Source organism: Anopheles maculipalpis, chromosome 2RL, assembly GCF_943734695.1.
Source record: "Anopheles maculipalpis chromosome 2RL, idAnoMacuDA_375_x, whole genome shotgun sequence".
In the NCBI taxonomy this organism is placed as follows: Eukaryota; Metazoa; Arthropoda; class Insecta; order Diptera; family Culicidae; genus Anopheles; species Anopheles maculipalpis.
In genome coordinates, this window is record NC_064871.1 from 20385274 (window position 1) to 20401517 (window position 16244).

Here is a 16244-nt window from a genome sequence, read left to right on the forward strand (position 1 = left end):
ACATGTACCAACCAGCACTGGTCCTCGAGTTCGTTCTTCGAGAAGATCGGTGCTCGGTTCTTAATTGTGTCTGCCACTTTGGCCCCTAATGCAGACGTGCGAATGCATCGAATGACCGGGTGTGGGAATGGTTGGGCAAGGTAGTAGCTGTACCTATCAAGGTACATGATTAAGATGCCCAAGAAACTCTTGCAAGGAGAAAGTAGAGACCCGGCATGACTCGGTGGCATCGGAGCGTCTTACTGGCTTGATACCTCAAAAATACGTGATATGATGTAATTAATTTTCACATCAAAGTTTCCCTTCCGATGGTAAAATCCACTACGGGTGCGAACATTCCGTAGGGTAGCAAAGTTGGTTCGTTATCGTCTTGTCTCGACCTGTCTTCGAGCGAGAGAAAGAGCGAAGCTGCACGGTGCTGTATCACCCCGGACGGATAAGAACTGCTTGCTTAGCGTTAACGTTGTCACCGGTAATGCAATTCACGTTTCCAAGGGGATTGCGTTTAAGGTAACTGAAGCAAGTGACCAACCACACGGGTCGATGTGTGTGTGTTTTTTTTTTTCATACTCATGCTTCTATAACCCTTTTAAAGAAGCAAATGATGTTCCATTTAGAGCAACATCGTTATAAACACACAAATTACAAAGTGAGGAAGAATGAGAAAAACGTACAGGAGACACGACTTAACACTTATTGCACATGACTGTTTGGAAGGTAATTGAAAAAAGACGAACAGAAGTGTGTGAAGCGTGTTATATTTTCATAATTCATTTTTTAAATTATTTTCCTCATCCAAAGCTTCAGCTCAGAAAATCCAAAGTAAGTAAATTTCAAACAAATCCTTCACTCTTTCAGCACTAAGAGATACTATGAATAAATTGCAGAACACACTCTTTCATCGATCTGTAACATCAAAGTAAGTTTGTTGACCTTTGGTTTTGTTGCAGCTCATTTTAAATCAAGCATTTTTTTCCATCTGTATGCTCAATTGCACCAACTACCGGAGCGAAACCGGATGTCAACCCGCAATCAACAGTTGCGAGCAAACAAATGACAATCAACCGTACAAACCGAGCCAACATCAGCCAAACGGCCTATGGCACACGTTCGAGGGGAAGGTGTAGTATCGGTTGTAATGAATTATTTTAATCTATGACACTATTAAATTAAACACCAATCCACCCATCCACCATTGCTATGCTAGCCTTGGTGCCATATCTATACCCCGCTCCCTAGCTTCATTTTAAAGCATTAAGCAAAGTGCCCACAATCAGCAGCATCCCTAAAATTGTACTAACTTTGATAACAACACCCCAAAGCCTGTACAGCTTGCCGCGTCCGTGCGCAGTAAATCAATAAAACTTAATTAGAAACTTCATTACAATCATCGATATAATAAAATGTCACACACATGCCCCATCAAAATCGGATGTCAAACCACAGCCTATGGTTCGCAACCTTCAGTGCGTTCTGTCACCGAGCTCAACCGAGTAACGGTTAGCAGCAGGAACGCTAGTGAAACAGTATTCAGGCAAAATTAAATGAAATATTACGCCAGTAAAGGATGGCGCTAGCACCGAAATGAATGCCCACCCACTTTGCTGCCACCGTTCGAAAACTCTTCACAATAGGACACTTTGCGCAAGTTGCAAACAGTACCGACGGTTCCGTGCACAAAACCCCACTCCCCGCTACGGCTTCGGCGGGGCGGATGCGAGTGCCTTTTGTAAACAGTTTTGAATAATTTAATTAAATTTACGCTAAATCACACCGTCGAATGTGACTCGAGCAGAGCTTGCATGAGGGAGGCTCGGTTCGCAATGCCTATTTGCGATCTTCTGCTGCCTAATAGAGCTTCCTAAAACCACCCAAAAGTGCACCGTCGCCGTGCCGATAGAACCGCAATGAACTTGTGCACGGGACATGAACAGGTTGTGATAAAAGTACATCCGGCTGGGCGTACTTGCAGCCTCGCAAAACATGACGCACAAAACAAGAGGATTGATGGTGCGATTGGTTGGTTCGGACGGACCTTAAGGGTGGGGGTGGGGAATGCTAGTCCGTACCAATGATGAGGTAAAGTGCCGGTGGAGAGTTTTGGATGACGCTGGTACTGATTACGATCAATTAAATTATTTCAACCCCGTAACCATCGCATCGTTTTGGCGTGCAAAGCTGTCACTCACTGTGGTTTGAAGGAATTGTATAGGGTTTGTTCATTTGTAGATTTACCACACAGATTGCAACGGCGAAACGAATGGTTTATCGTACGAATACTGACCGATGTGTATGGATCATTAGCTGGAATACATACTTCTTTTCGGAGAAAATCCGTGCAGAAATTAATATAACTATTAATTATGAAATTCGGACCGTCATAGTTAATTGTAAATAAAATTATTAAATTGAAGAGGATTTAAGCCATATTAAGCTATTTAATTCTGAAGAAGCATTTAAAATGTATCATCATGTTTCTGAACGATCAGATTCTCAGGTTTGATAATTCATCTAGATTTGATAAAAGACACCAAAGAAGTCAAAAATAACTTCAAGAACCTCTGTTTCAAAAGCTTAGTACATTTTTTATTGCTTTTCCTGGTTTGAGTTTACCTTAAGACTCCTAAAAATTTATATTTTACAGCTTTTCTGTACAATCTGACATTTATACTAATATCCAACCTATTTCTGATCTTAACTAACATATTAACTAACAACAATAACTTAACTAACAATAATTTCGGTTATTCTGATTGCATACTCATAGGCGCAAACAAACTACTAAGGTTGTATTATCAAAGGAAGATAAGCAAAATGATAATGAATGACCATGACAAAGGTCCAAAAAACTGCCCAAATAAAAGGAAACAAGAGAAACCACTCTTTACCGGTGCCCAAAACAAAAACAAACAGCTCATTTTATCACAAAATTACAATGATCAAATACTGGCTAACGCAATTCTTTTGCGAGTTGCATTAATTTATGTGAGTGACCCCTATTGCCTACCCTTGAAAGTTGCAACACTCCTCGTCCTTCAAGCAGTTGCTGCGAATCGATCCCACACCGTGGCACTATTTCATTTCCGACAATGCCCATGTACGCTCGCACAATTGTTTGCCGGCCCAGGCATTTTGGGGGGAGTGCCACATGCTAGCTTTGTTTATCCGCCCGGCAGTGCAACGGAAACTCAACGCCGCGATGCGAATTTCGGACTGCTTTGGGACGGTGTAGCGAAAGAAAAACAGAGCTTTCAAATCAAAATACACACTGCAAACCGGAAGCCGGTGTCAAATTTGCTAATACAGCGAGGGAAAGGGGCATTTTATGGACATCAGGCAGGCATCCGCCAAACCCGCGCTTCCGTGGTGGCATGGTGGTGTTCCGATTCCATTTTCGGGAAAGCTCGAGTTAGCAAAATGATAGCAAACGTATTTTGGGGCTGGTTGTTTTGCTTCATATGCAAAACGAAATCGAACGGTACACATTTATCTGTTTTGGCGGATGAAACTAGGTACGGGCGGAAGAGACGCATGGACGCATGGTGAACAAAAGTTTAATTTAATGAACAGCATAAATTATCTGTTTTAGCTATACTGTGGGTAAACATTAGCTACATCGGTCGGGTACCAGGTGTACCCGAGTGCAGAACGCGCGTTTCAAATCATGTGGGACTGGTAATGCATCTAATCAATGTGTGCAATCAATGAATAGAGTTCGCTAATAAGTGGATACATTTACATACGCAAAACTGCGTCAACTGATCAGTAAAACAACAAGCAAAGCTCGATACCATGCAGCAGCTCAAATGAACCATTTCTACAGAACCGATGTACCGATCAACGCACCGGTTCCAACCAAATCCCCGTGCAATATAAACCCCAGCAGCTATTTACAAATAGGAAAGCAACAAAAATAAACACATATCGATACTAATGAAGACATCTTACCATGACGACCCCTTTTTGCTGGCCCCCAAAACCTTTCCGATACTGCCACGCTAATTGCTTCCACACCACGCACAATGTAATGCAGGCCGCGATAGACGAGTGCTGCTCATATTAATTGGCAGCCAGCCGGCATAACCAACCCCGAGCCAACATGCCGCACGAGCACGTGGAACGGTGAAGGAGTAACTTTTTAAAACTGTTTGACAACAGTAAGTACCCTCTTTTCGGTTTCGGGCTGCTGACAGTGAGCGTGAGGAGCGCCAGGGTGCTCCGGTTGTGACCGTACGGCACTGGTTCCCTAATGGAGAGAAGACACACTCGAAGGTATGACACGGTGTGGCACTTTATAGTGACTAGTGCCAGTTGTCCTTTGCACCTTACAGTCTCGCTCGCGCCTCAAACTTTCACGATGTGATGTGAAGATGGGCTAGAGGACGCTTCAGGTGCAGCCGTATTTATCTTAATTACTTTTCACAAGTAATTAAAGCACATCAGACTCGCACGCGCCTTCGGTTCGCGGTGGTACTTTCGGTAAGTTTTTCGTAACCATCGAACCGTGCGGATAGTGCTGGGAAAGGATGAGTAACTTTCACTACAGCTGGCTGTACCATCTGTTGGTTGTTTGGCACTGTTCATCGTTTGCGCTCGTGTTGAGGGTGCTGTTGAAAAACATCTTAAATGAGTTGGTGGAAATCAGTCAACTAGTTAGTTGTGGTCAGATTGGACAGCATTGGCTGTTGCAGATGTATTTCAGTCGCAGTGTTTGCGAGAATAAGTGATTCGAGTAGGTGTTTACTGACAAACTTTCACTACTGTTCCTAAAATGGTGTACTGTGTGAAAAATTTTGAAATTCAAAATTGAAATTTTGTAATTTTTTTTTACATCATAAGCTCGCTTCATAACAAGTAAGATTTCAAATTATTTGTGTTGGCATGTCCAGAACAAAACAAAAGCAAAATTGGTGCCTCATTCGCCCGGTGGTCGTGACGAATGCGGCTCTGGTGTCTCATGGCAGTACCGGGGTTCAAATCCCATACGGTTCGTTCCCCCATAGTGAAGATTTACTATTCAACGACGTGGTATCGATAGCTAAGAAGAAAAGTTTAGGATGCTCTTGATCGTAGAGAATCAAGAAAACAACGGAATGCCTAGGAGGAAATAGATAAACGGCTGATTCCAGATATGTTAGCCTGGTTCGGCCAAACCATGGAGAGGTGGACTTTTTGTTGACCCAGCTCTTCACGGGGCATGGACACCACGCACTCTTGGTGACTCCCGATGACGTGCAAAATTTGTGCCACGTATTATTTACACATACACGAGATTCACGCATCCGTCAAAAAATGTGTTCCAAATAGAGACTGAACTAAACCCTATGTTGTTCTTCCCTTGCTTGTTCCTAACCTGATGCCGATGTGTGGAATTTTCCATGGCCAAAAGTATCAGATGCATGAATGTTCCGGAAGCAACGTGTTTGATGCACAGAATATTTCACCCGTTCTGGGTTCCGGATGTTCGGCAGACCGACCGGGAGCTGCCGAGCTGAAGAATCTGCTGACTTAGCCTCAGGTTCCTGATGGTTCGTAGCAAGTGCTTCATATGAGTCACTCGTAGTACCATGTAATTATATGTTAGAGTTTATAACTTGTTGCTTGAAACCCCATGAGCAACCCGCTACTCTAATTTTTTTTTTTCATTGATTTCATTCTTAGATAATTATTTTGCTGAAAAAGAAGGATTCATGGTGAAAGGTGAAAAAATCCTTTACAGAAATAAAGTAAAGCGGTTGACAATTAGAAAATTTATGCAAGGAGATTCTCTTCTACTCATAGTAATTCAACTCCCTCGACTTATACCTCAAACTAATAAAATAATTAGAGGCGAAAAGAATATTTTATCCACTACGCCCAGGAGCGTAGAAGTGTGACCGAGTCATGCTGCCAAAGATCGGAGCACATTCGTACTTAAATTGCGTGCCACAAACCAGCCCAAAAAAAAACAAACGGCCCGAAAACATCAAACGAGATTGGCAGCACGGTTCGATTTCTGGGTGTCGAAATAAATCTTCCCAGTTTTCGATTAAATTGAAATTCACACATTGCACATCCACAGAATTCGTAACGAGCAGTTAGCAAACGGTTCAGTAGCAACGAAAAAAAAGAGAAAAAAAAACAACGACTTGTCTGGTTTAGAAACACTTCGCCACAGTGTCGAGTCGGTCTCGGTGAAAACACACACGTAAGAGCAAGAAAGAAAACCCCAAAATCCTTACCTTCTAACCGTAATTCTGCCCCGAAATGGATGCAGCCCCGGGTTTGGTTTGAAATGTGAAGGATCGTTAGCAGCCATTGCTTCCAGCAGCTGAGCGGTAAGACAACCGTCAAAATGGATGGAGATTACGCTAAGATCCAACTCATTCGTTTCCGTGCCGAGTGATCCGTACTACTGGGAAAGAAATAGTCGAGATGGTACTCTAGCCACTGGGAACGTCTGTGCCATTCATCCATCAAACGCTCGAATGTCAATAATACTCGTAAAAGCCAGTAATAATGCATCGGCTAGTGGTGCATCCTGGTACCACTCGGATGGTCCGCAAACGGTACGACTTGGTTCGATTTCTTCCGAATCAATATCCTTCCCCATTTGCGAACGTTCCGAAATGCTAATGTGTCTTTGCACGATGCCACACACCAACAGTCAGCGCAGAGAAAAGTTCCGAAAACCCAGAAATTCCATGCAACTTGAGCCACTCGTCGTAGCCAGTGTCGTAAATCAGGCGAAAAATTTAAATTTAAATCCCAACCCATCGTATCTCGACCGGGCCAAGTAGCCACTCGATCTTCTCCCACCCCTACCGGCGCGGCCCGTGTGCCATCGTGCCGGTACAGCCCTCTATACACTATGGGTTTTTGGCACGGCTCGCGTACGTGTGCAGGATTTGATCCTTCAGCACCATTTCACCCGAAGTGGATTTAAAGTCGGTAAGGTGAAAAATTACGATGGCTTCTTCATGTCCCGGGTTTTGGGGTCTTGAATCCACACTGACACCCGAATGGGCGGCGTGTATATCAAAGGTGCGTAATATCCTCTAAACGCTCCTCCAGCGCGCAACGTTGGATGAATACCTGAGGCATCCGAGATCCTTGCCCGACTTTGTGCTCGCCACGCTATCTAGACCGACCGGCGAGACGCACGTCCATGCCGGCACATCCTTACGCCATCAAAAGTCTTCAACTAATCTCGTGCTATTTACATAAATTATGCTCGGCTTGAACTTCCTCCCAGTCGCTTACCGCTTACCGTACCGCTCTACTCCGTCCCAATGCATTTAAATATTTGGCTCTCGCACAACATTCATCCCTCACACATCGGGTCACTTCATGTTCACACGCTTCAAACTCACTCGCAGCATAAGATGGCGCTCGACGGACAGAGCTGTTTCACCGTTACGCCTAATGACATGGAGATTCAGTTACGTGGTGGTGTTGCTTCACACTAGCAGACCCACTCCATCCTTACCGAAAAAGTCGGTCGCTTGATCTTTCCGTTGTCCGGGTTGTGGTGGGCTTTGTGTGGGAGGATTATGCCGAAAATCTCGTCGGTATGCTGATTAATACTGGGTCATGTTGGATAGGATCGAGGTGTGCTATCCGGGGCTTAGCTAACGGTGAAATGACTTGAGCGCTTAGAATGCAAACACGATTTCAATTCCATCAGCAATGATTCATCCGAATTTTGCTATTGGCATATTTTTAAATAGCACAAGGTTGGATGCTTGCTGTGTAAATATACCTTCTTGCACACACATAGCCTTAAAATTAACAGTGGTGTGAGATATCTTACATGCGCGTGGTACAAAAAGTTCCGCAATGGCGTCATTCGTTCAGACTAAGAACCAATTTCATAAGGAATTTAACTGTGATCGGACGTAATGGCTTCGGTCGACCGGGAAAGCAATAGCATGCAAATGATTTGTGATGTACTGCTCAAGTGGTACACAAACAAAACAAAAGCATTAACGAGGCTGCGTACTAAACAACTAAACAAACACACACACACACTCACTTCTTTAAACTTGCCCGCATGTTCCGAACGGGATGGAATGTTTTACCCTATTTTTGTACCAATTTTCAGCGACTGGTAGTTATATGCACTTCATTCCTTCCACAGTACTGAACAACCAGTGCCAAAAAAAAAAACGAATTGCGGATGTATAAGAACAGCAACTTTCACCAGGAAGTCCATGCGTTGAGATATAACTTCATCAGCGTCGGATGAAAATTAGGTGAAAAGAGGCAGAGCACAAGGTGGGCGCCGCTACAACACAAACATTCCCACCAGCGCTGGTGCTGCGGTCGTATGGAGCTTGGCTACACAGTTTCGACTTCAATTTTTTTCTGGCTTTTGGGTGACTTTTTGCAAAGCACGACGACTCTGCCAAACGACTTTTGGTGCTCGGCGGCACAGTTCTTGGAAAATGGAACCCCCAAAAAACGCTCCACTCAGATCTCTCGATCTTTCTCACTCTTTCTCCCTCACTCTCTTTCCCTTTTTTCTTTCCATTTGCAACTTCAGGCAACTTGGAGATGGCTGGGAATGAAACTTTATTTCATTTTAAATTACATACTTATAATGCCATTTATTTTCCGCAGAACGAGACCGAACTGACGACGCCACCGCCGCCGACGCCGACGACGACCAAGATGATGACGGTTCCATCAAGCCGGTCCAAACGATGGCACGACTCGGAGCAGAGTGGGGACGGAGGTGCAAAAAGATGTAAGCGAATAATGGCGCGTAATAAGGGAAAACGAATGAGCTTTGCTTTCTGAAGCATGCGAAAAACCGTACGCGTGCATGTAGCGATGGACGCGTGTTTTTTTTTTTTTGCGTTCAGTATTTTTCCGCAGGTGGGCTCGATTGAAGCCGGATGTCGGCAATGCCTCAGATGGAAACCACATGCCCAATAATGAACTGTGGAAGACGTTACGAAGACATATGCTTGCTAGGCGACATGTTGACCACAAAGAAGTACGTAAGTAAGATGGAAAGCGATGCTGATGCGGCAACTCACCAGCCAACACGTGTGCAGTTGGTGTCTAACATCGTTGCCCCGTTGCACGTGATCTTTCTTGGAGACTGATGAGTGAACACAGATGGTATTCTGATGCGTTAAAACATACACGAATGGAATGGTTTCTATCACAGCGGCATTTTGTGTCATCTTCACGAAAGTGAACGGTGCAATCAGTTTGCCTTCCCCGAGATGCCACTGGTTATAGTAATATACTATGATTCACTTGTGATTTATAGACCCTAATAAACAAATTATGCAGGGTTAGTACGATAGTAGAGGCAATAGCGGTGTCGGCCTTAACACGACTGATCCGGAGTTCAAACCCCATTCCTATCGGTCCTTCGAAGCGTGGACTAAACTGACTATACAACTGCGCTGGTATCAATGAATCACCTAATAATAGGTCGTTAAGCTAAGAGAAGAAAAAGTAACAAAAAATACTCAATTTATTTAAAGCAACACACAACGTGTATTAAAATAAACTTTCTTTGGTTCAAAGAATAAAACAGCACCTTATTACTTCATATTCAAAATATCTTACCGTGATTGAGTTCAGTTCAGTTGTTTGTTGTCCCAGTTCTAGTTTATGGACAAACATAATTCAATCGGTCAAATAAATAATAACTCGTATTGTTCTCCATTTTACTCTGTGGTGTCATGTAGCTTATCATGTTTCCTTCGTGCCATACTCGTTGTCTGTTATTAGATTTAGATACTCTTTCTGGGAGACTTGGGGAGACCCTATGCATTTTTATGTCTAAATTTCTCATCGATGAAATGAATGCACTCGATTTATAAACTAAAGTAAATATAAATGTCTCTTCTAGAATGTTGTTTGACTAGCTTCTTCTTGGCTTAATGACCTGTAAAAGGTCACTTTAGCCATCGAATGGCTTACCGGACAAGCAAATTCAAAGTAGTTGGAGAGTAAGTCCTCACGAGGGGACAGGCCAGATGGCATTTAAACCCCGGTCCTGCCGTTTGATGACCGGCGCCGCTGTCGCCTACAACACTTCAATGGTCAATCCATTGATTTCAACTAGGATTTTGTGGATTGCATTCAATTTCCTGTTTGTTCCGGCGCTTTTTGCCGTAGTTTGATAAGTTTTAATTTTTATCATTGGTAAGATCATGCCTGGCTGTTGCTGACGGTAACAAAGCCGAATGCGAAGCATCCGCCGTTGGGTGGATCGATCACACGAAGGACTGACCGAATCCGAAACTCTCGCGCAGTTTCTTGGCGTTACCAGATTTACTTGAATCAGACGAATAGGCTTATTCCTGTGTCGACCAGGCTAAATCCTATCAGTGGATCCGCGTATCTGCTGATAACCCGTTGGGACGACGGGAGTCACCGACTTTCCTGAGGCGAAGCGGGTAAGCCTTTTTTCCTGGACTGGACTTGCGACGATTTCCCGGATCTCAGGCCGTTTGGGCGACACCAGCTCTGCCAAGTCAGGTGAGTTAACCTTTTTTCCTGGTCTTGCCAGGAGAAGTTTTTAACCGCGGATATCTTCTGCTAATTCTTCCGACGGAGTGGGGATGCACTACTGGAGTGCGGGACCAACATCCGGAGGGAAGGCAAAGAGAAAACTTATCCGAACCTGAAAATATGTCCCAAAGACCTACAAGTTCTGTGGACTGAGTTTTCAAAAATAAGTCTCGCTTTATTCAACAAGTTTCGTTCTTATATACTAATTTCGATCCCTTGATCGATGTTACCAAAGTGAGAAGGCATGATTTATTTTCCTTCTTTGCTTCGCTACGCTTAAATATCGCGTTCCGCTATGTTTAGATTTGCGGGGAATTCTTTCGATTAGCAACGTGTGCGCACATCGCTTTCCTAAAGATTACATCGTTTCTTTTCGCCCATATTGATGCGGTCGCGCATCGCCTTACGCTGCGTTGACGTTATGCTTCAATGTAAACATTAGCCGCTGGAGCGATCGCGCATCGCTTATGCTGGACCGTATAACTTCATCTGATCGTTCCTGCTCTTGTTTATGTTTGTCGTCGCGTGCTTATGCCGATCGGCGAGTTAAGTGCTGGATAGATTGTTATAAATCAGATTTGTCGATGCGACATTTTAGCGGGAATGATTTTTTCCTATCCCTAAGTTATATTACATTGTTGTTTTGAAGGTTTCGTTACGCTCTTCTACAATGTAGACGGATTCGTCGCATCTACCTTTCTTTCAAGGCCCTTGCATCTGCATTTCTGTTTAATTTCTATTACGTTTATTTCTAATTGTCGTTGTTGCTAATTAAAAAAATAATCATCAAAATCTGTCCACAAACAATGGTTCAAGCTACGAAAAAAGGTCAAAGTGCGGTTCTACAATCAATAAATTTGAATCAAAACATTCAAGTAATTGTTGATGATAAATTAAGATGGACGAACTAGTGCCACTACTGCACTCCACGAAAGCTTATCCTATCAGCAGCAGTTACAACCCGACCAGCCGTCAAAGCGTTCTGATGGAACATTCAATCAATCGACACCTAATCGATTTATCTTGCTATCAACAGTCAAAACATTTCTCTCCCGGCAAAGTATTTATGAGATTCGTTGGCGTTGTTGAATAAAAGACTTGCTACGAAAAATGCTAAAAAACCTTTAAAAAATTAATCAAACCTCAACCAGCGCTAGCTCATGCCTAACCGAACCGATTGATTACAATAGAGAATATTTGCATTCTTCTTGACGATCCAAGCATTTTTGAATGTTTGCATAAACAATGAACAATGTTCCAAATCCATTTCATCATAAAAAAACTCCACACACCGAAAAATGCTCACTCTAAGCGAAACGCTCTCGCTCGAACATATCCTTGCTCCATTAGAACTCAATCAAAATGCCATTGTTTTCATTTTTACCAAATTAAATTGATGCCAAAGAGCATTAGAACATTCACCGTCCACCGTTTCGCTGTGCCACTCACAAACACTCCGCACTTCCTTGGCAAACTGGTGCTTTTATCGCTCGCTTTGCTCGTTTTCTTTTCCTGCCCCGTTTCATCCAAAGACATTAACATTGCAGAATGACCCAAACGCAAAACCCACTCACCCCATCTCCGGTGGTCCGTCTCGTGTTGACTTTCCAATGGCAACGAAATTCAAGCAAAAATAACACCAAATTAAAGCACTTCCAAGCCGGGATTGGAATTTGCCGTAGCGTTTTAGCTGATTGTATTTTTTTGTTGCTGTTTCCTTCCACTTTTGACTAGAGCGTTTTCGTTCTCTTTTTATTTTATTATTTTTTTTAGCTGTTGTGTCGAGTGTGTACGGTGAGGTTTTTTTTCCTGCCTCCATTTGCCTTGATGTCCGCTTTCCGGTTGTGTTGTTATCGTACTCCTCACGCAAAGTCGTGTACGGGATTTGGTTTTCCTCAAACTGCTCGAAGGCTTTCGAGGGCTGCAAACCGGCGTAAACTGATCCCATCCTTAACCGCTCCGGACCGCTTTGGACAGCGAAAATTGACGCGCAACCGGAAACTCGCTCCTTCTGCTCCTTGCGTACAGGGTTGCATTTCCGAAAGCTAAAAGAATGTATCGCCGAAAACGAAAAAGGTTAAAACAATCGTGGCAACTTAGCCTGACCCATACTTTTCGGGGCGAAGCACTTAATTGAATCCAACAAGATGATGCCCTTTTTTATCCAGCCCATGTCTTTGCGTATTCTTTTAGTTCTATCCATTATTTCATTGGCCTTTTTTGTTTCTTCGTTCGTCGTTCTCGTCAGAAGATGTAAAAATCAAGCTCAAGTAACGCTCGCTCAGCATTTAGAAGAGGGGCAAAAACACATCGAACAAGTAAAGAGCACGTCGATCAACTGTGTCCCTTCACAACACGTCTCAAACACTGACTTTTTGTTGGAACAGATGCTATAGCTCTTATCCAATAAAAAGGTTTTAAAATTTACTCATTTTTTTAAATCGTCCTAATTTCTTCGTATTCATAATGAACGGCCATGCGATATTGCTAAATCAATAATCATCAGTCAAAAACAAAAAAAATGAACCAAAATTGTAAGAGAAACTAAAAAAATAGATAACTATCTCCTTTATCAGAAAATATCAATAAGAAAAAAATGTTAATTAAGCTGTATATTACTTGACAAAATGATCAGCGCTTTTAATATTTATTACATCCTTACCGCGGTAAATAACAACTCAAGTTTTGGAAACAACTCTTCTAATCATGTAGTTCGTTTCTCGAATGATATACATACACAAAAGTTCGACGAAAAAATATGAGATGTTTTAACCTAAAACCAAGTGTTGAGATATTTAACACAAGATGTCGTAAAGTTGCAATTCACGCTCTAAGTCTTGCCTTCCAATCGATGAAAATCTAGAAGTCATTATGAAGGTCAATCGATTGACCCAATATAAAACCTAAAAAGCATGCGATCAATCGATCGCAGGACTAATGACAATAATTAATATCAATATACCACGAAAAAGAATTCGATACAATTAATCTAATGTTATAAAACTGGTGTTCTGTCCAACCAAAGCCATTAGTCACATTTCACCAAACTATCCAGCATGACGACTAGTGTTAACCTAAGGCAGACTTTGTTATGCATTGGAATCGTGGTTCAAGCTTTGGCTGCTCGACAGAACGAAGTAGTGAACTTCGTAACTCAGCTTGCATTGGACCTGCAGAAGCAGCAGTTTGTTGGTGTGTTTAATTGCTGGATACTGCATTTCGCCGATGACTCAACTTATTCCACGATACAAAGTGAATTAGCTTACCGCCTAAGCGCAAACTATATTAGCCTGATGCAAGTCAAACATCGAGGCGAATACAAGACGGCTATACAGGACCCCAGCTTGGCTGTTATTATATTGGGAAACAACACAATTGATAACAACGATAGCAACTTTCTCTATTGGCTAGCACGCACACCCTTTGAATCCACTACCATTGTGCTATATGAGCATGATGCTACCAAGATGCAGCTTTTGAGAATCGGAAACTATCTGGCAATGATGAAGTTGTGGAATGTTATACTGATTCCCATCAATATCGATGCAGTGTACACTTTTCATTATGGACCTTTGCGCGTCTTAAGCCACACAGGATATCCGGAATCTAAGGAGCTTTTCTACGATCGTCTTGCAACCCTACAAACCAGATATGTACGAACAGCACTTACACAGAAAATTTATACTAGAACATTATGCAATACAATACCTGGTGAGGATTTGGCATTGTTCAAGTTGTTTGCAGATACGATCAACATGCAGCTTATTGTGGAGGAATTCAACTGTGGTCGAAACGAGACTCTGTTGAAGTGTTGCTCAAGATACCCTAATGTGGACTTTCTAATTAATCGATTTTTCTATGAAGAGTATAACAAATACAGTGTTAGCTGCATGATGATGGAACAAATTGCTATAGCTACACCTAAGGGACGGTTTCTCACGATCTGGGAGATTCTGGTACAGCCATTTCAGCAGTCCGTTTGGTGGATAATGTTAGCTATCTGCTTAGGGTTCGAAGTCTTGGAGATCGTCATACCCACGATGTTTAGTAACAGTCTCGTCAGTCTCGCGCTGTTCGGATTCGAGAAGTTTCAGCTACGTTTCACAAAACCTACCGAGAAGGTAACAGCCAGTGCATTAATTATGTTGTTTTTCCTAATGACATGTGCGTACGAAGCGAAACTCATTTCATACATAACAGAAACTCCGCGAGAACCGGGAGCTTCATCCATTCGCGAGCTGCACGATCGCAACATTACCGTCCATCACAAAAACTTCAACATTACGCACTTGAAGAAATTGGAAGGATTGCTAGCGAACTCAGAAAAAAATTTCGTTGTATTTGATGGATTAACTATCGTAGATAACCGAATCACCTTGAGCATCGAAATGATCCATAACGAAATAGATGGAGTAAACAATATTCCTTACAAGATACTTGACGAGACTGTGTTTGAAATAATGGCATTTTTTACTTTCCAACCTAAGTCACCGGCTCAAAAGCCATTCGTCAAATACCAACAAAGGGTGTTTGAAGTTGGTTTACCCTTGCATTGGCGTAAGGAGATGCTGCGCTGTTATCGTCATCATGCAACCTTAATAAGATTAAAAGCGCATCGAAAGCTAACGGAACACTTAATACAAATAGACAAATTAAAGCCTTTACTAACGTTTTTCGGCATTCAGTGGGCAATTGAAGTGGGATTTTTTATTGTGGAAGTTATCGTGGGAAGATATTTTACAATTAATCGTAAGCAAACATTATGTCAATGAGTCATGGATGCTGATAAGTTCCAGTGGAGTTAATTGCTAATAAATCGCACCTCTTTGGGATGAGCTTGCAATATTTAGAGATAAGTCTTATAAATTGATCTTTGTGCCTGCGTTAAGGTTGTTGAGCTTCTAGTGTGGCAACCTCTTCTCGCTGCTGACTCGAACTTCATCAACGTTGGGCAATACTGACGGCAACACAACGAACCTCTGCAAAGAACCATCGATGCCGAAATCGTGATCGGAAGGGTATATACGGACTTCAAAGCTGCCTTTGACAGTGTACCGCACTTCTTGCCGCTCGCCAAGATCCAAGCGCTTGGTTTTTTATCCATGCCACCAGTTGCCTGAATGCGCACTTACCTTGCCAGTCGATCATTCTGTTTGAAAATGGAACACAATACGTCACTCCGTATCGATTCTTCTTCAGGTGTGCTTCAAGGGATTAACTTTGGTATTCCCCACTATACGCAGCGGATGTGAAGCTATTCTTGCAGATCTACAAGCGATCAGATCAACTCCTCCAGCAAGTCACTCTGAATACGTTCCAGTTACAGTGCTCTTAGAATAGTCTTAAATTGTGCATCGAGGAGTGTGTTGTCGTTGCGATTTCGAGAAAGCGGGACCAATTCCGATATACGATAATACGCCCAGAGGTTGTTTGTTGCGGGACTCCTAGACAAATGGTTCGACTCGCCGTACGTATAAGCAATACAGACAATGCGCCGTGCAAGATCGATTCCTGATTTGGCTCCTCTAATACTTTTTATGTATGTGTTTATGTATTAATTCAACGTTGTCTGTGTTGTGATCGTCAGTAACTGGACATTGAGCACAAGTTTGGTGTCCCGCTTCAAAAGAGCCTAAAGCGGATTTAGTATGACGGCTAATGATGTTATTGATGTTTATATTGCGATTATTGGCATCGTACTGGGTTTAACACTTCTTTACAAAATA

At 42.6% G+C, this 16244-nt stretch overlaps 3 protein-coding genes across 4 annotated transcripts in view; 2 read left to right on the forward strand and 1 right to left on the reverse strand.

The window, feature by feature from the left end:
* The window catches only part of LOC126559328 (complexin), a 553464-nt gene that overhangs the window by 168068 nt on the left and 369152 nt on the right, over positions 1-16244 (reverse strand). The window lies entirely within an intron of this gene.
* LOC126556746 (attractin) overlaps positions 1-16244 on the forward strand; it is a 317924-nt gene that overhangs the window by 46617 nt on the left and 255063 nt on the right. The gene's annotated exons all lie outside the window — the stretch shown is intronic.
* On the forward strand, positions 13575-15290 carry LOC126565267 (uncharacterized). The gene has a single exon (XM_050222434.1). The coding sequence runs from the start codon at positions 13575-13577 to the stop codon at positions 15288-15290; it is 1716 nt and encodes a 571-aa protein (XP_050078391.1).